The sequence below is a fragment of the Lycium ferocissimum genome, chromosome 9 (genome assembly GCF_029784015.1).
Source record: "Lycium ferocissimum isolate CSIRO_LF1 chromosome 9, AGI_CSIRO_Lferr_CH_V1, whole genome shotgun sequence".
Taxonomy (NCBI): domain Eukaryota; kingdom Viridiplantae; phylum Streptophyta; class Magnoliopsida; order Solanales; family Solanaceae; genus Lycium; species Lycium ferocissimum.
In genome coordinates, this window is record NC_081350.1 from 23,210,068 (window position 1) to 23,229,709 (window position 19,642).

Below are 19,642 nucleotides of genomic sequence, written 5' to 3' on the forward strand. Positions count from 1 at the left end.
ATTGGGTTAGCTTCATTAAGCATGGAGTTGATGATTAGAAACTATTATTGCATGATTCCTTCATTATTAGTGTGTAATTTATGAGATTGGAAGTTAGGGTTTATATCCAAATTGGGGGGTTTTGTCTAGAACCCGAATTTAAGTGATTTGTTAGTTCTTCTAGCTTATAATTGAAGAGAGTTGATCACCTAGAACATTAATTTCATGTTGAGACCTATTTCATCTTTCTAGTTCATAAATCTCATCCCATAGGTTAAGATTTGGGTCTTGAATAGAAGTAAAGGTTAAATGATGTTTCTTCTTGATTCTAATTTCATAATTAGGATATGATTAGACTTCCATTATCTCGAAGCTCAAAGAAAGTGCAAGACTAAGGCTTGACTATTGAGATTTGCTGTTCGGCTTTCCAGGTAGGTTACGGTTTACTTTATGGTGAGACTTCGATTAGCCAAGCGTATGTTTAGATGATATTGTCGGAGAATGCATGTAAACCTTCGGGTATGAAGTTGGGTTAGATATTGTCTTAGGTTGGGCCTTGTTATGTGATTTGGAGGCTAGCCACCCCGCTGCGTTGTTGACTTATCTTGTTCCATTTACTTATTGGCCCGTGGCCACGTTGAGACATCGGATATTGGTGATTAGTGATATATCATGACTATGATATTGCGGTACTCTACTTAATTTGATATTGAGATGAGAATTATGATTCCATTGTGGCTTATTGTGTAGCCTTATTATTGATATTACTTGTGTGCCCTGTGTGGTACTGTTTGGGATTTGAATTGGTTGTTGATATTACATTGCATCGTATTCATACTCATTTCCATGATACATTGACATTGCATTGTTAGGGTACTGAGGATGGAAAGTGAGAAGGAAATACAGATTATATTGAAACACATTGTCTGTTGAGTCATCTCTGGGCTGTGTGCGGAATGACTGATATGAGGCGTATAGGTGGGAATGGAGTCATCTTTGGGCTGTGTGCGGAGTGACTGGTACATGGACTTAGCGGGTCCCCCATGGGTTGTGCTGCCGAGATGTGATGTTCCATAGGTCGGAGTACATGTGTATGGTGCATATGCATTGCATGGATCATTCATGGTCGGAGTACATATGTACGGTGCATATGCATTGCAGGCATCATTCATACATTATTGCATTGCATTCTACCTCTTGATCTGTTATGATATTGTTGTGATATGATTGAGATATACTGGTTCGGAACGGTTATACTGAGACTTGGCACAGTTGGGTTTAGATGCTATAACATAGGTGATGACTTCTTGTGATATGATTATGATATACTGGTTCGGAATGGTTATATTGATACTTGGCACAGTTGGGTTTAGATGCTATAACATAGGTGATGACTTGTATTGTGGATATGGATTCGTGATGACTTGTACCATGTTGTTTTACGTGTTTATCTTGCTTGTTGTCTTTATATACGTTAGCTAGTGTTAGTCGGCCTATGATACCTACCAGTACTTGTTGTTTGTACTGACCCGCACTTGCTTTATTCTTTTATGAATGCAGAGTACCAAGTTAGATCTACTTCTACCCCTTGTGGCTGATATTCGAGAATTGCTGATTCGAGTCTCTTCAGAGTGAGCATGAGGACATTCGCTGCCCGAAGACTCTTCCTATTATTTATGTTTTGCTTTCCATTCTGAGACATGATTTGAGACCACTTATGTATTATTATTCAAACTTGTAGTATTTTGAATTTAGATGCTCTTGTACGACCAGACCGGATACTAGGGTGGATTTCATTTACTTCCGCACTTATTTATATTATATCTGTGAGACTTACATTATTTTACTTTCTTCCGCTATTTTCTATCATTTGTGAATGTTGGGGTAAGAGTTCGCCTACCGAGGTGGGAAAGGTAGGTGCTTGCATGACTTAGTGAAATTGGATCGTAACAGTTATTTTGTACTACACATTTATGCTCCATGATAGCCTCGCTAAAGAAACTATATGCATAAAGTTAAACAAAAAAAATTATGAATCAAGAAATATATTAGATTTCATTGGAAAAATATAATATGGGCATTATGAAGTAGAAGACCAACCTGAACACAAAGGGCGGAGCCACATAGAGCCGAGGGGGTTCATCCGAACCCCCTCGGCCGGAAAAAACACTCTTTTTATAAGGTTAAAATTATTTTTTATGTATATATAGTAGATGTTGAACCTCCTTAGGCTTCTTCGTATGTTTACTTTTTTATATTTTGAATCCTCTCGGCAGAAATCCTGGCTCCGCCACTGCCTGAACATAATCAATGATGTCAATTGTGGTAGTTGCATCCGTTCACTCATTCATGTGAAGATCAAAATGAGAGAGACGTGTTTATGAAGAAGTTAGATTTTTTGAAGACCTACCAAAGTATAAGCAAATAACTTTGTTATTCTCAAGGTCGTTTGAATATAATACTTAGATAAATGATTTTGTCACCATTATTAGACATCAAAAGAAAAACAAAGCCATCTTCCTGGAAGTATACAATACCTCAAGATTGTGCAAGTAAAAATCCATATAATTACGGTGCAATGATAATTACCATCATTTGCACGATTACCCTTCAAAGGCACTGGTCTTTAATTTTTGCCCCTCAAATTGTAGGTCATTAATTTGGTCCTTCGCCTAATAATCCGAGGTTCTGGGTTGGAACTTCGGTTCAGTAAAATAAATAAATAATTGCAATGCAGATGTTTGTAGCAAAATTAGGCCTATTCAGGCAGAGGTTTGCCTTAAAGCAAACTTTTACCCAATATTCGACAGTAAGGCAAACCTCGCCTGAGCCAACTTTTTAGGTTGTTAGGCTTATTCAAGGCAGGTTTGCCTTGAATAGGTCTAATTTTGCTAGAATAGGCCTAATTTTGCTACAAATCTCTTTTTTTAATATTTGACTGATCGGGGATTCGAACCCGAAACCCATAAGTTTTTAGGTGAATGGCAAAAATTAAAGATTTCAAATTTGATGGACAAAAATTAAAAACCAGTGCCTTTGAAGGACATTCCGCACAAAAAAAGAAGACAGGTAGGGACAATATTCTTAGTGGGTTGGTTGTTGACTGTTGAAGAAGCCCATGTTCTTATATCATACTTCAACGTTTCATGCATGTTATTGTATTTTATTGCATATTTATTGCATAAATGATCACTAATTGCTAAATTAATTGCAGTGATTAAATTAAAGATAGGTAATTAGAAATGAATTTTAAGTTTTTTAAATATCATATAAATAGGAAAAATTAAGAAAAATGGCGAAAAAAGAAGAAAAAAGATAAATAGGATCCTTGGCCAAAGAGAGGTGCCACATCACATTTTCTATTCCTAGATTTATATTATATATACATTATTTTAATTTAAGAAGTTAAACCGTTTTTCTTTTGGCAACAACTTCTTCATAAATTTCTTAGAATGTTTTCAGTTAAAAAAGACCCCTTTGACTGTTTATTGCCAAAACCCAAGCCTGTCTACATTTTCAAGCAAAAATTCCAATGTACATGATTGTATGTTTTCTCTATATCTACTAATAGAACAACTAAATTCTAATTTCAAACAAAGTGTAATACAAGGACTCAAAATTAGCCGAAAACATAGAGGTTTCAAGGTGCAAAAGTTCATCAGCAGATAGCATTGCACCAAAAAGGTAACATGTAAGTGAGAACGAATTAAGTAGTAAAGAATGAGAGGGAAAACTCATGCATCTTTTACTGCTAGGAACTGCTTGTTGTTCTGAACTCTGAATATACATTTTCAATTTACAACCACAAAATCATATGTTTCATTTTTTACATTAAGGGGTTGAAAACTGTTGGCTGTATGTAACTTGCTATGTTATGTCAAGCTATATATATGAGGTACCTTAAAACGCCATCTACCTACTATGTGCAAAAGAAGGGCAAAGTAAGGGAAGATTTAATATCCTTCTTGGGCGCGAATGTCATCCATACTTCCCATTACAAGGCTCTTCAGGCTTCAGAAAGTTGTGATATTCCAACTGAGTCATCTCTTTGCCGGATGCTGGATCAAACTTGCATCTAATGAAGCTGCATGACACATTGACATGTCAATAATTTAATGGAAGGTATCTATGAGGAGTAACTAGTGTGTATATGCCATGGCCGATCATTGAGCACATAATATATTTCAGCTGAAGTTAGTTTTATGATAGCTTTAAAACATTTAGGATTTTGATGAACTTTTTGTCCAAAAACCAACCCAAAAAAACACCAGTCAAAACAAATGTATTCCGAAAACAAAACAAAAATCATTAGTCCTTAATAACAAAAACATAAACCAAATTAGTAGGTGGCAAAACTGCAAAGAAGATTATGTTACAAGAAAGACAAAAATCCTTGCAAGAGTTAACTAACCTTCCGTCCCAGCCGAGAATTATCAGTGTATTCTTTTCGTTACCGAATGTAACAATGTATTTAGAAACTCCTGGCAGCCGGAATTGAGCCACAGACCATTCTGAGTTAAAATACTTTGGAAGCACTCCTGCAAAAATTAAGCACGAAGAATTCAAGAACCTGAAATAAGTAAAAACAGTCGAACACCTTTAAGAGTTTAGCACTTCATCATCAGAAGAAGTGGCAATAGTGTGCCAGGTGATAACCTAGTATACAATGAAGCGGGACAAGCAAAAGTTCCCTTGAAAGACATAACAATAACTATATATGAGAAGGCCCCAAGGTATATTCTTCAGGCAAAATCACAGAGGTGGGAACAGAAATTATAGACCGTGCTCTGTGCATCATAATGTCAAAAGAAGCATTTTCTGGTTTACATGACCCAAAAGTTCAGCTGAAGCAAATAAGGTTAAATCTATTATATGGCCAGTTGACAAGAAATCTCCATCAGCCATGACAAAGTTAATCACCCAACCGCGTGTGGCTCATCATTACAAACGAGAAAGCAAGTAAAATTATACAATTATACTCCATAGTGGCATTAGAGGATGCTCTATACTAACTTATAGAGTCAACATATACTACTGATTATAAACCACACAATGTTGAAAGACCACAATTAAAATGACTCACTTTCAGAAAGCTTTTTAACTGCGTGGTACAATTATGTCGAGTAAACCCTTCTGGAATATTTGTGGCTTGATGAATACACAAAGAAGAAAAATGTATCATGTAGAGTAAGGTGTCCTTTCAAGAAACAGAAGTTTGCTCTCTATGGTAGTGATTGCAATTCCCATATGAAAGTGCATGTAGTAGAATATTTTCACTATTTTAAAAAGATACCTGAAAATCAGGAAATGAAGGTCATGTTCTTAGTGCAGAGTTACAAATTTACATGCAACATTTTTTATTGCTTAACAGGAGTTGTAAATATCCATACCAAAATGCCAAAATAGTTTTATTGAGCACGAATGGATACCCATCTAAGTTTTAAGAATGTAAGCTAGAAACTTTAAATCTGCTTCAGACATACCTCTGATGAAGGAGAATGAACTAGATGCCGCCACAGGAACATGGGAGTCGGGAGAACTATTTGACTTGTTAGTACTCAAGTTCATTAGATTGAGCTTGAGGCTGAAAACATGAACAGTGCCTTTGTCGCTGCAGACAGCTAGCCACTGAGCAGTTGGAGAGAATGAAACACTGTATATTTCTGCTCTATCCAAACCCCTTCTTACCTTAATCATACGTGAATTAGCAAAAGACAAGCATTTAAAACACTGTTAGTTGGTAGAAGGAGAGTTAAATGACTCAATTAGTTGAAAGTTTAGATAAATCCTGTAGGTAGGCCAAGAAGAAATAGAAATCCATAAAAATGTTCAATCTTTATCAAGTATGTCCAGCACCATGCTATGAATAACAAAATGTAGAAATTACTCTTGTAATTATGGGAGAAAAATTCATTCAAGATAGAAAAACAAGAACTAACAAACCATGTCTATCAAATTTGTTGTGGGTTCCAAGCACTAGCGAAACCAGGATTTTCACTAAGGAGGTTCAAAATATGTAGAAGGGAACACAAGAAGAAATCTAAGGGGGTTCAACATCTACTAAATATACATAAAAATAATTTTAACCATGTATAAATAGTGTAATTTTTTGCCGAAGGGGATTCGGATGAACCCCCTTGGCTATGCCTGGCTCCGCCCACTTCCAGGGGGTAAAAGGGTGAGAGACCATACAGATCTCTTGATTTCAAATATTGTTTTTTTTAAATGCAGTGGTTGACCCAGATGGGGGTTAACAAGCCAAGGGTAAAACATCATGAGGAAATTATGGAACAAGTAAGCTCCAGTAAATTGGCACAAATAACTATATGATATAGAGCCTGTTTGGATGGGCTTAAAAAAAGCACAACTTATAAGCCAAAAAAAATAAGTTGGGGTAGCCCAACTAAAACAGCTTATAAGCTGCTTTTTTTAAGCTAAGCCAAACAGGCCAACTTATTTTTTGGGCTTATTTTAAGCACAAAATGGCTTATAAGCTGGCCAGCCAAACACTCAAAAAAACTGAAAACAGCTTATAAAAGCTGTTTTCAGCAACTTATAAGCTAAGCCAAACGGGCTCATAATATGGATGATTAGCCAGTCAAGCATCATGCTGAATGATCATACGAACAGTATAAATGAAGACCGATAAAAGGTAAGGTAAATAAACTAATATCAACGGGAGAACACTCCTAAAGAAGCAACATAAAAAAATTCAACCCCATGTAACAATGTCATTATCCCCTACATTAAGTATTCTTATTTTGGCCCGCTGAGGAGAAAAAATAGTATGAGTAACAGAAATGCTGCTATCACTTCAGGTTTTGTAACAAAAGAATATGCAACAGTAGAATCAAACTAAAACAATGATGAGAATAATTCCTTACCTCCTGCAACAATGTACCTTCTAGAGTGTTGAAAATCCGGATTAGTGTACCCTTGGTGCTTGTTGTTGCCAGCAGGTTGCCTTCCCTAGTAAGAGCAAAACATGCAAGCACTGAGTCATGTGCTACAATATATTTCGTTCTTTTTGATGCATAATGTTTGATCCGAACTTGACCCTTTTGCAGACCAGGGCACACCAATACGAGTGGACCAGCAGTTTGTGAAACCTCACAGAGGCCCTTTGGGTTTGTTGTTGTTTCAATTTGAAACAACAACTTCAGATTAGAAAAATTGTAGACAAATATCTTCTGCTCAAGAACTACCACGATGCAGTCCTGTCGAAGCCTGATGCTGCGCACCTCCGACCGGAAACAGAGCTCACTGATGCAACGGCTTTGGTGATCATCCCAAATCATGACCTTGTTTTGGGGATATTGCGGATGATCTCCACGTCCAACAAAGGCTAATATATTGGTGCGAAAGAACATTTCAATAATTCCAATACCACCTATATTTTCAAAGTATCGACAAAAAGACTCACAGAAAGGGACACAGTTAAATACTCCAAAACCGCGATCAGTGCCGATAGCAAAACAGCCATAGTCTTGATTGAATGAAACATGGTATGCAGTTACCGAATGTTTGACAGAAGCATGATTAGAACTAACACCCGATTCAGGGTTTTGGATAGACGAACCATGAAGAGGCTCATCATTTACCTGTTTAACAACAGCTGGCTGCAGCTGAAGTTGTTGTGCTTCTAGTTGCTCTAAATAAGGTTGAAGCATTGGAGACTGAAACTTTGAACTAGTATTTGGGAGTGGAATGGGAGGGGAGAACGAGGAAATAGTGGCCATGGACTGGGATACGTAGATGAAATTCAGTATCAAGCATAATTATAATGTAAGAAAGATATATTGTTTCTAACTGAGAGGCATGGCACTAAAGCAAAGCTTTCAGATTCATAGTCATCGATCTGCATCAAAAGACAGAAGACGTAAAACTGGCTGTACTAATAAACAAGGAATAACTAACCAAAGATCAGCACAAAATCATTTCAAGGAAAATGGCCAAACACTAGCCAAACAAAGATTATTTTTAATAGCCAGTCAATAGGATCTCCCTAAGAGTAGAGGCCTTTTGGGCTAGGGAAACTTTAATGAGTAAAACAATCACATGGTTAACTATAAAGTGACTATTAAATACTTACATTCTATATAGTGTTGAACAGGTTGAACATCAAAAAAGTTCTAGTTCTAGTAGGTAAGAGACAACGATCATGTGGAAAAGCATGACACCAAAACTAATCACCAATGGAAGTAGAGCTGAAGAAAATGGAATCAGAACATGATCTACGTATATAAATTTCCTTGAAAGATACAAGTCCTTCTGTCAGCCCAAAGAATGCTTAAGATTCTCAAGTATAAAATACATTGTGAATTTGATCTTAAAACTCAGAATTAAACGTGCTCGGTCACAATGTAATGACTCGCTTAATGTGCACTTAAACCCTGAAACTAGATGCAAAACAGGCTGAATGTTTTGTGTTGCTTAGCAGGTTTGGTGTAGCCACTAAGGCACCAAATATTATTATTTGTGCTTATAATTATTCTTGAAAAATGAATACATTTTCATAACTTGTTCTTCACTAAAGCCGTGTGCTTTACGCTTAAAACCCAACAAACCTTAGCACTTTTCTCCTTTTATAATACAACTTGGGAAGAGTAGTACTAGGATTAGTAATACCACAAACATTCCTCGTGTTACATACTTTTTTATGACATCACCTATATGAGCTTTGAAAAGCGTTGCTAGTATCAACTCTCAAGTTAGCCTAAAGGAAGAGGATTATGCTAAGCTGACAGTCACTGTAATAATACACTTAATACTATGTATCTAAATACCGAGTTACTTGGAAATGGATCCAAATTGAGTTGAATAGATAAAGGGAATTCATATACTCTACCCCAAGAAGTTTAGACTTTGATATGTAGTTCATTAGTTCAACTTCAACCTGCAAGTTTCTACAATCTAATTTACTTCAAAATAATCTCATTTGTTCCAATTTCCTCAAAGAGGTCGAATTTATAAGTTTTTTAAATTCATGTCGGTAGTGACCCATGGTTTGAAACTCGATAGATAATGGGTCCGCCCTCTATCATTCTCCACCCAAATGCCAAGATTTTGTGTGCAGCAGTGACATGCGTCTAACCCACACATCATAAGTTGTGCTCTTAGGGATCGTTTGGTTGCTAGTTAGGAAGTGAATTATTCATGTATAAAACCAGCATAACTAGTACCATGTTTGGTAGCATTTTAGTTGCTATGTATAAAATTCAGGACACCAAGTAAGGTGTTTGGTTACCGGTTTACAATCTTGCAATAACTATAACCAGCAGCCAAACGACCCCTTAGTCTCTTACCACTAGACAAAAAAGAAAACGGAAAACACGCGTGATAATGCAGGGTCAAAATGCAATATAAATTATTCCAGCCAGCCATTGATCAGAGATGAACTTATGATACCAAACCCATCATTCTTTAGCATACCCTTTGAGTGAAACGAGAATATAAGTACATAAGGCATCACAAACAGGGTTGACACAATAACATACAGTATATAAGTAAACAATACATATATGTGTATGTGTGTTCATATAAAATTCAAAACCCCACATACATATATGATTATCCCACTTATCCAAAAAGCAAAAAAGAAATCAAATTTGCTTCAATACCCAACACTAGAAAAAAAAAAAAAAAAAAAAAAGAGAGAGAGAGAGAGAGAGAGAGTATTTACAAGCAAATGTACAAAGAGTGAAAGAGATAATTGAATGAGGAGAAAAAACTTACAGGAAGGAAATGGTGTTGAAAGAAAAGAGAGCTTTTGGGGTTTTGAGTTTAAAGGGAAGAGTGAGGGAGTGAAAGAGAAGGTGATCGAAAGTTTGGTTCTTGGAACTTGGAAGAATGTACAGTATTTATTTGGAAATTGGATTTTGGGATTTTTTTGGGGCCACTTATTGAGTTTTGGGTGTAGGTCCACACTCTACGTTTGCTTGGCTTGAAAGCAAGAAGGACTATATTTTTTTCCAATCAAAATGTCCCCAAAAGAAAGAAAAGAATTTTTTTCCATGATTCAAAAAATTGGTCAAAGAAAATTCTTGATACCATTGATATAAAAAGAAGATACTGTAAAAAAAAAAAAAAAAAAAAAAAAACACCTTAAGTATCACATTTTTGCGAGTTTCCTATTTGAATTGCAGAGTGTTTGTATTTCCTACCTAAACTATTTCTAACTGTTTATCAAAACACATCTCGATTATCTGATGTTCCCTTTTCCTACTTGAAAATCTTAAACCCTATCAGGTAGGAAAGGAAAACAACTGATAATTGAAAATTGTTTTGATAAATAGTCAACGATAATTCAAATAAAAAATACAAACACCTCAGAGTTTGGATAGGAAACTTGCAAAACATGATACTTTAGATGTGTTATTGACCATTATCTCCTATTACTTTACTAGTTGCAGGAGGCCCGTGCTTCAAAAAGTAAATATAATAATTTTAGGAAAATTTACAGTCCATCACTACCGCTAAGACTTATTTATTAGTAATAGCAACCTTTTTTTTAAATTATTTTTGGTAGCTTAATTATTTATCAAATTACCATCTATAATTTGTTTTTGTAACTGCAGTGTATTTCCCTAAAAATAAGGTACCTCTCTCACTTACCCACAATCTCTTTTTTTTTTTTTTTTTTTTTTTTTTTTACAAATATTTTTCTCTCACATCTTCAATTCACAACCGTATTTTACTTCCATTATTCTTCACCATAATTAGCACGATTTCTTCTTCTTCCTTATCAGTTACCCAATCTCTACAGGTAACTAATTTTCGTTATGTTATTTGTTTTATTTCTCTTCAATTCTTCATAAATTTCATCATCTTTACCTTCACTTTTCATTCAATTTTTTTTTTAATATATTTCAGCCACTGTTAGAGTATCTTCAACAAACTCTAACTCTCCATTTTAATGGCGGATATTGATACTCCAAGCAAAAATACACCAGTGGCAACAAGAAAGCAGTGGAGGATCTCCGCCAATAGCCGAAGCTCAGCCATAACAATTCGTTTGCTAAATCACCATGGATAGGCCGAAATAAGAGGAAAATCCTTCTTATGTTTGTTAATCATGTGGTGTTGTTTATCTTATGAGTGATGAAGAATAGTATTGATTATAGCAATATGATATTGTAGCATCATCTAGGAGCAAGAGAATAGGTTGTTGTTGTAAAACACCATTGATGAGAGTTGTGGAGCTTCATTGCCACCAATGTTTTGATAAAATGTTTCGATATTTCAGTGTATTTCGGTGTATCAACAAACAGTATATCTAATTTTTCAATATATTTCAGTGTATTATTTCGCTGTATTTCAATTTATTTATCTTTTTTTTTTTTTTTTTTTTTTTTTTTTTTTTTTTTTTTTGTGTAGAGCCTATTTCTATTCCACTTTGTTTTCACGATTTTTGTATTTCACTGTATTTCGCTGTATTTCTGCATTTTTTATTTCTAATTTATGAAATAGTTTCTGATATATTTCATTGTATTCCATTGTATATACACATACTACAACTTTATATATCTTAAACAATCAATCATATTTCATTGTATTCCAGCGTACATTTTTCTATATTTGGAAGTTTTCAGATCTTTAGTGGTTTTTGAATTCAAAATGTTTTGATTGTGATAAAAGTTGAGAGAGATTTGTGAGCTGTTATGGAATGCGTGAACTATGGTTGATTTAATTTAACTTACCATTTAAAAAGAAAAACAAGAATCTGTAATATAGCCTATCTTTACTCAACCCGATTTTGTATTTCCGTGTATTTCTTTATGTATTTCAAAAAATTTGTTCCATAAATAGCTCCTGATTTCACTGAAGCGTGTTTACTGTTCACTGTATTTCTCTATATTTCAAAAAAACAGAAATACACGCGTTTTTAAAGAAAGTAGCTACGCTTGATAATTTTGTATTTTATAGTTATATCTAGTTAGAAGCCAATAAAAGATAGCTATTTATGTAAGTTTCACATAATTTTAATCAAAAAAGCATAACAAGAAAATATTTATACAATTTTAGTTTAGTATCTTTACCTAAATTAACTTAATAACCTTATAAGGATATTATTAAATAATAATCCAAGCACATATATATAAAGTAAAAGATTTTTAAATGTGGTACCAAAGTTGTATAATTTTTACCAACCACAAAAAGTTACTACTATGTTATATCTATATCAAATTATCTGTCGTGTTTCTTTTTTACATGCTTCTTAAGAAAAATTGATTAAGAAAAGTTCAACTACTTTACCCTTATTTATGTTTTAAGATTAATCCCTCTTTATTAAATATTTACTATATATATGTCCTTTATACCCATAATTGAGGTATTTTGTAGTCTTGAAGAACAATTACTATTAAGGGTGAAATGGAGAAAAAATACGAAACTAATTTTATTCTGAACTTTAAAATGACAAATATTAAAATAACCATTTTTAAAAATCACGATAAATAATTTGAGAAAGAGGGCGTACTAATTACAAAGACTAAAACTATATTTTGAAGGGATTAAAATCGACGTTAGGTTTGTTAATTCCTATTTTCAATGTCTTTCTCTCTCCATTTTCTAAAAAAGTTGGCTTTCTAGGAAGAAAGATAGAGAAGACACAACAATTAATGAGATTTAACTGTTGGCCAGGTGTGAATGCCCTAAGAAAGCGAGTGAGGACGTGTGGCAGTTTTACAGAAAAATCCAAAATTACAAAACTAGCCCTGTGAGGATGACCAAATCTTGCTATTTCCTCATTCAGTTTTACGCGTAGGCCTTAAACCACATACGGTTGCATGCTTGGACTACCAAGCTATTTCTTAATTATGGTTATCCCACTTAAGAATCTTTTACTTTTCTTATTCTTTTGTTGTACCTTATGTCAAAGAGCACTCGACCCTATTGAGACATTGAGTAGTGATTCCCATGAAAATCTTTAATATAATATGTGTTCGATTCTCACCGCCACCATTCCATTTATACATGTAACATAAAAATATAAGAAAAAGGGCAATTCACGACATTCGAGTTGCAACTATCTTATACAAGTTTTTAAGTGTTCGTTACGGATAAATGGAGTTAAATTAAAGCAGTGCAAGCTTTACATTTCTCTTCCTCAATTTGCTCTCCGCTCACTAAGATGGACTAACATTATTCTATTTGAAAGAAGTAATCATGCGCTCTCTAGCCAATGGTTAAAAACCCACTCTTAAAAGACACTTTCAAATCTTAAACAAAAAATATGGCAACAATGTTGTTAAAAAGAGGAACCCAAAAAAGAAAGAGATAAAGGAAAACTAGTCTTTGATTAACTATGCTTTGTGCCACCAAAACCATATTTTCACCGAAACAAAAGCATGAAGCATTTAATAAAAAGAGCATGAAGTCGGACCGCAATGTAGGTACCGGACACCGGGTGGGGAACCAAACTAAAAAAGCTGGTTCTAACTATTTCTGCAATTACCAATAATTCTAAAACTGCCGGGAACTTTGAGATGTGGAACTTCAGCTTAGATGATCAACTGAGTGGTTTTACCTACTATTCCCATTTAAGTGTTGTTAAACCAACATCTAGCTGATCTTCCTTTCAAGTGTCTTGTTGAACCAATAACCTTGCATGTATCTAATTGATCTTCTTAAGGCAGTTAACATATGTGTAACTTGAGAAAGAAACAAATAGCTTGCGAAACCTGAAAAGCCAAACCAAAAGATAGTTACAACAACATGTAATGTGTGTGGACTGCAATCTAGAAAACGTTTTGACACCCAGCTATTGGGAAGACCCCTTTTAAGCATCTACCGATGCATTAGTCCCAAGAGTTATTACTTTTCTAGAAAATGTCTTGATGTATACTGCAAGTTATACATCAAGGACAACTGTGTGATAACTTGCAATCTAGAGGATGTGTCTTATAGATCATTTACTTTATATTTGATTTATCTTCTCCCTTTCCTCCCATAATGGAATAAACCACAACTCCCCAGAGGCAAAAGGAAATGAATATCTTCTCGTCCTTTATTATTATTATTATTTTTTTTTTTTCAAACTTCCCTTACTCGCATACCATCTTAAGCAAGACAATAGCAAAGGTATTACATACCAAACCCACTGACTCTTGTGCTGAGCCATTGCAGCTAAGGTCCTTCTGGGATGTTCATTTAGCAAGCAATGCACCACTCCACTTAAATGAAACTTGGCAGATAGGAGCGACAACCATATGTCAACTGGTCCACTGTACTTGCGCAATATGTTAGTGCTAACCTGAAAATGATTAAGCACAAAGCTCCCACTTCAAAAACTTAAAAAGCATAAAATTGTGATAGGCAAATTAGATTCCAACCATAGTCATAGAAATGCAAAACCAATTAACATTTCAATTCTTCAAGCCATGGTACTCCCAAGAAAAAGAGTTAAAAGAGACGACATGGTCAATTAAATTTATATAGTCGACCCCAACCTGCTTGGAATTGAGACATAGACATAGTTGTTGTATGATGTTCCCAAGAAACTAAAATAAAAATCTACAAGTAGTACGACAGGTAATGAGACAAGGGAAGAACTCACAAGCTCCCAGGCGTCAACTTCTTTATGTGAAGAATCTTGCAATAGTTTTCTGCATATAAAGAAGCCATTTTATATAGATGTGCTACAAAGTATGGAAGTTGAAAGACATTTGTTTTTAAAGTACAAATTTTATCAACAGCATGGGCAGTTGAAAGATATAAAATAGAAGTGCGACCTCTATGTTTTAACAAAGTCAATATTGCAAGGAAATTTAATAAAAAAATAAATCTACTAATTCTAGGCCTTGCATATTTCACTACCAAAAAGAAGACTAGTGGGAGAGTATACTACAACAACAATTATGCCTCAATCCCAAACCCAAGTTGGAGTTGACTATATGAATCCTTGCTGACCATGTCACTCTATTTAAGCTCATCTCAAGATGTCATCATAACTAAAAGAAAAAAAAGTACTAGAATTCTTCATAGTTTTCTACTGGTATATAAAATCTCTGATATGACTAAAAGACTCCAAGAAATCATAGGACCTAAACTAAACGTATAAACATGATTATCATAACAGGAGAATTATGGTTAAGTTAATTTGCCGAGTCTTGAAGAAGATTTAGTTTGAAGTCCTACATCTACAGAAGAGTTTCCAACTCATCAATGTTTCCTTGTCATACAAAATACACAACACGTTATCGGCATGTCAATTAATTATAGATTCAAGAAAAGAGTAGTAAAGAATCCCTTCTAATGATGCCTATTCAAAAAACTTAATCAAGTATAAGATATCAAACTAGAAAAAAACAGGAACATTATGAAACTTTGCTAGTATTAAATATCAATGTCAACACTAAATAATATTAAATATCTGCAAGAGCACTTCCAAGTAATACCAGAATATGGTGACTAATTTCATTTGCAAAAGTACTGCCAATGGCTACCAGAATATGATGAATAACTTACCGTACACCTTGATGAACATCTTGATGGTTACAGTGACCTGAGACTCCGTAATTATCAAAAGTTATGACCTGGAAAACAAATGTCCATGAGATGAAAAGGCGAATATATAAGATTTCCCTTGATTGATACTGCATGAGGTTGCCCCCATCTATCCTTATGCAAGTTTCGTCTTCCCTTGTGAAAGTCTGTCCTATATTATACCAAACATTAAAGCTTGCATAAATACAAGGGTCTATCACATTAAAATTTTGCACTAGTTTCAAAGGTACTTGGTATATTTTGTAGACACCAGGTGAGGAGTTTGTAATCCACTCTATTGGGTTTCTCTACTTAAAATCCAGAATGGTAAGCCTCAATTAAGTCATAATAATGGATTCTTCCGTATAAATTCCAATTAAGTAGAGGGTAAATCAAATCAAATTGATTCATGGCACCTGAAATGAAAACTATATTCTTTAAATTCAAATAAAATGAACAAATAAACAAAGGATATATCTTCAGATCAAGATTTTAATCTAGCAAAGTAGAAAAGCTACTTATACAATGAAGTCAACGGGAGGAAGCATAAACTTAATGCTACCAAAGAAGCACAAGCTACTGAAGATTATCTGGAAGGACATCTTAGTTGAACAAGATAATTACTTAAATCACTTACCAAATCAATTGCACTATTGACAATTTCCTCCTTGATAATCTTTGACAATAACTTAGAGTTCCATGATTTGCCAAAACCATCCTAGTCAAAACTAGGCTTTAGAGTTCTGCTTAAACTTTAAGAACATATAGATATACCGTTCTGATACAACCAGAATACCTGTAGATCTGGATGGTCAAGGACTTTCACTTGCTTTTGTGGAACCTATATGAGTAAATAGAGAAGAGAAAGATCAATGACTCATATCTGACTAGCTTTTCAAACGTTTTACAAAAACTTCTGTTATAGTAATCCGCAGAAAATAGAGGAATGCAGGAACAATTGCATGAAAGCCAACATAAAAGATGACAGATTTAGCATTAAAATTCACATCACCTTAAGCACAATCGAGGCTAAATAAAGTTCTTCTTTTCTGACATTGCCCATACCATCTGCATTACCTATATTTCAGTACAATGCGACAAAGCAGAAACAAAATACTGAAAGTTAGCATCAGTAATAGACTCTTGGTTATCTAGGAGACTAGGATAAAGATTTGCTAAAGAACAGTTCTAGTGTTTTGCATTCCGATCATTTAAACATTCTAAAGTTGAAAAGAACTGCAATAATTCAAATTCAGAAGCGAAACACAGGTTTAACAACACTGCTTGAATTGGATCATACTTTTAAGAAGATCAATTGCTATAGTATTTCAACTGGTTCAAAAAATCAACTTTTCATTTTAGGTTTCACTTTTTGTGTCTTGAATATATATATATATATACGGCAACCAAATTACGCATGCCACTCAAAAATTAGGCATAAACGAAATGTTTTGATTCAGCATCTGCAACGGAAATTGAAATATTTTAAAAGACTTACCAGTTGACATGCATAATATGTGCAAATTACATCCTCTCGAAGACAAATAATTAAGGGTTGGAGTAAAGAACCTATATAGAGTAAAAAGCACCATAAGTCATTATCATCTCAATAGTAATCCTCTGTACAACAGCTGGATACAAAATTGGTTACTTAATAACAAGATTGCCTAAACATTAAAAGGTCATTGTATCATATGTGGGAACTGACATCTATAGTTAGAGACACATAATCAATCAACTTACATCGAGAGTTATGATACTTGTTACCAACTACATTTTTAACACAATTTGCAAAGAAAAATATCGAGAAAAGGATGCCTCTTAGAACAAGCCTAAAGGAAATTGATAAAAATTTATAAAAAGAAAGGAAAACATTTCTTAGGTCATAGATTTTCAAGTATCATATGTATCAGGACATTATATGCTTAACAAAACAAACCAAAACAAAAAGTTTGAAATCATAATTTGTATAAAGACAAATCAAATTTCAGTTCTTTAATAACCTATATTTAACAATGGGGTAATAACTGAATCTTATAGTTGAGCCCACCAAATTTCAAGATGGACGTACGAATTCATGGGACTTCTTATTCTGTGAATGTGTGTTCAACTATGAGCTCAACTAATTAAATTTTGTTTCGACTGAGCAACTTTGTATTACTGTATAACAAATGATACATAGGGCTCTCATAATCTTGATCACAGCTAAAATATAGTTCCAAATGTCTTAGCCTGCAACTCCACCTATAGCTATTCAAAAGTTTGCATTTCACAAAAAAATTATGACACGAAAAAAATGACCACTCAAAGTTAACACGTTCAACCTTACATAGACTCATCATCAGGATGAGCAATAACCAACAAGACATTTCTCTTGCCAAACACTCCACCTGAAACATAAAAGAATATACATATTAAGAAGGGAAGCAACTAGCTGTAGAACAAACACTAAAGGGGAAGTTGTGTGTGTGCCTGTATTTAGATTCTAAAAGAGTAGTGAATAACAATGCCGAGGCAGCCAGTAAATACAAAAGAAAACAAGAATTGATATTTCGTAGAGAAGTCACCACATACCATCATTTAAAATTGCAGCTTGTGAGGCAGACAGAGATTCTAGTAGAATCTTCAAGAGTGAAGCCACCCACAGCACAACCAATGTAACGATAATTACTAGCCACTCCATTTAATTTTTACTAGCAGAACTACAGATAGCACAGAACTGTATCTGCATGCAAATCTAAAATGAGTTAAAGAGAAAACAGGAACCTCCCCAGAATGTGGCAGAATAAATCAAACAGAACTATAAAAAATAAACTTACATCAGAACCATACTAAAAGCAAGAGAATCAGACAGAACAAATCAACAGAACTATACAGAATATATCTAACCTACTCGTCCTCACTGAAATACCCCTTCAATATCAACCAAATAAACACAACTACTTAGATTCATCTACTTCTCTAACCATTACAACATTACAAAAATCAGGCCTGTAACGTAAAAGAAATGGATCTTGAGCCTATCTCAACCATCCTTAAACAACCGGTGTGGGATATTTTAACACCCCACCTCACGCTCAGGGCTAGACATATTAATATGGGGCCCACTATCGGGAAATAATGATTGAGACGAGCCTTGCTCTGATACCATGTAAAGAAATGAATTTTGGGCCCAACTTTCGACGTAAGAAGTACACCCATCCCTTACATATTTTAACATGTAATACCAAAAACCCACGTTGCTACAGTCCCTCGTCTAGGATGACCGTTAATTCAAGCCAAAACTTAAAAACTTACCTGTAAATCAGTGAGAATATCAAAAAATTAAATAAGCACACACAGATATACCTTCTACTTTTTCTTATATTAGTAGCTTTTAGAAAAGTGTGGATCTGTATAATCAGAGAACTAGTGAGATTTACCCATTAAAAAAAGTCCTCTAAATGGTTGACAAACATTTTGTATAAAATCAAGAATTTTAGAATCATAGAAGCTTCTTTAAAACCTACAAAGTTTTCCTTCATAGTAGATCGCAAGTAATATCCCAATTTTTCGCCTAATTGCTGGACAAGAGACGAATTAATTAGGGGGAAATGGGTTTTGTGGACGTAATTAGAGAGGAAATTTGGGTTAAGTGTGACTTAATTTGGGTTTCTTTGTTACTGCTGGTACCATTTTTGAGTAAAGTATAAATTCTTTGTTACTACTAAGGTTTAATTTTATCTATTTTAAATTATTTAAAGAAAGAAAATTTGAAAAATAAAAATAACTCACTAACAGACAAATTTCATATGAAGTATATAAAATTAAATAAAATATAGGAAAGCAAGATAGGAAAAAAAATAAGTTTGAAATGGATTAATGCAATATTATTTCACAATTTTCAATAAATTGGAGAGATTCTTAAAATATTTTAAAAATTGTAAAAAGTTGAAGATAATTTAATTAAGCTAAAAATTTCTAAACAAAGAAAATACATAGATATTTCTTTTCTTAACAAAACAAAGTATAAGCTAATATCTAAAAACAATCTAAGATGAGAGTGTTTCATTTTTTAATTTATTTTTCAAACATAAAAGTCAGTATAAAAGCTCCAAATTTGATGCGTCGTCACAAGTACTTTTGAATCAAATTTTGTTCAGGATGAGATAAATATTTTAGTACTTAATGCGATTTA

At 34.0% G+C, this 19,642-nt stretch overlaps 2 protein-coding genes across 11 annotated transcripts; both read right to left on the bottom strand.

The window, feature by feature from the left end:
* Positions 1-3,700: 3,700 nt before the first annotated feature.
* On the bottom strand, positions 3,701-9,867 carry LOC132029935 (autophagy-related protein 18a-like). Its single transcript, XM_059419350.1, has 5 exons — positions 9,715-9,867; positions 6,864-7,837; positions 5,463-5,667; positions 4,391-4,517; positions 3,701-4,063 (listed from the first exon to the last, which is right to left on the bottom strand). The coding sequence occupies exons 2-5, from the start codon at positions 7,716-7,718 to the stop codon at positions 3,958-3,960; spliced, it is 1,293 nt and encodes a 430-aa protein (XP_059275333.1). The 5' UTR covers positions 7,719-7,837; positions 9,715-9,867; the 3' UTR covers positions 3,701-3,957.
* Positions 9,868-13,258: 3,391 nt separating this feature from the next.
* Positions 13,259-19,145, bottom strand: LOC132029936 (uncharacterized). 10 transcript variants are annotated; one of them, XM_059419357.1, is made up of 11 exons: positions 18,975-19,145; positions 18,040-18,167; positions 17,795-17,855; positions 16,964-17,034; positions 16,478-16,542; positions 16,262-16,306; positions 16,103-16,183; positions 15,448-15,515; positions 14,507-14,585; positions 14,073-14,233; positions 13,259-13,661 (listed from the first exon to the last, which is right to left on the bottom strand). In XM_059419357.1, the coding sequence occupies exons 2-11, from the start codon at positions 18,146-18,148 to the stop codon at positions 13,595-13,597; spliced, it is 807 nt and encodes a 268-aa protein (XP_059275340.1). In that variant the 5' UTR covers positions 18,149-18,167; positions 18,975-19,145; the 3' UTR covers positions 13,259-13,594. The 10 variants fall into 10 exon arrangements, with proteins under 10 accessions (XP_059275340.1, XP_059275341.1, XP_059275336.1 ...); XM_059419358.1 differs by having other exon boundaries at positions 18,040-18,184; XM_059419353.1 differs by having other exon boundaries at positions 18,888-19,145.
* Positions 19,146-19,642: the final 497 nt, after the last annotated feature.

Excerpts from the sequence above, each read along its gene's own strand:
- LOC132029936 (XM_059419357.1), bottom strand. The coding sequence starts at position 18,148 with ATGGAGTGGCTAGTAATTATCGTTACATTGGTTGTGCTGTGGGTGGCT. Across the intron at positions 16,307-16,477 it reads TAGCCTCGATTGTGCTTAAG|GTTCCACAAAAGCAAGTGAA; the intron begins GTGATGTGAATT and ends TTACTCATATAG. Across the intron at positions 15,516-16,102 it reads TCAATAGTGCAATTGATTTG|GTCATAACTTTTGATAATTA; the intron begins GTAAGTGATTTA and ends TTTGTTTTCCAG.
- LOC132029935 (XM_059419350.1), bottom strand. The coding sequence starts at position 7,718 with ATGGCCACTATTTCCTCGTTCTCCCCTCCCATTCCACTCCCAAATACT. Across the intron at positions 5,668-6,863 it reads AAGGTACATTGTTGCAGGAG|GTAAGAAGGGGTTTGGATAG; the intron begins GTAAGGAATTAT and ends CGTATGATTAAG. Across the intron at positions 4,518-5,462 it reads TTCATTCTCCTTCATCAGAG|GAGTGCTTCCAAAGTATTTT; the intron begins GTATGTCTGAAG and ends TAATTTTTGCAG.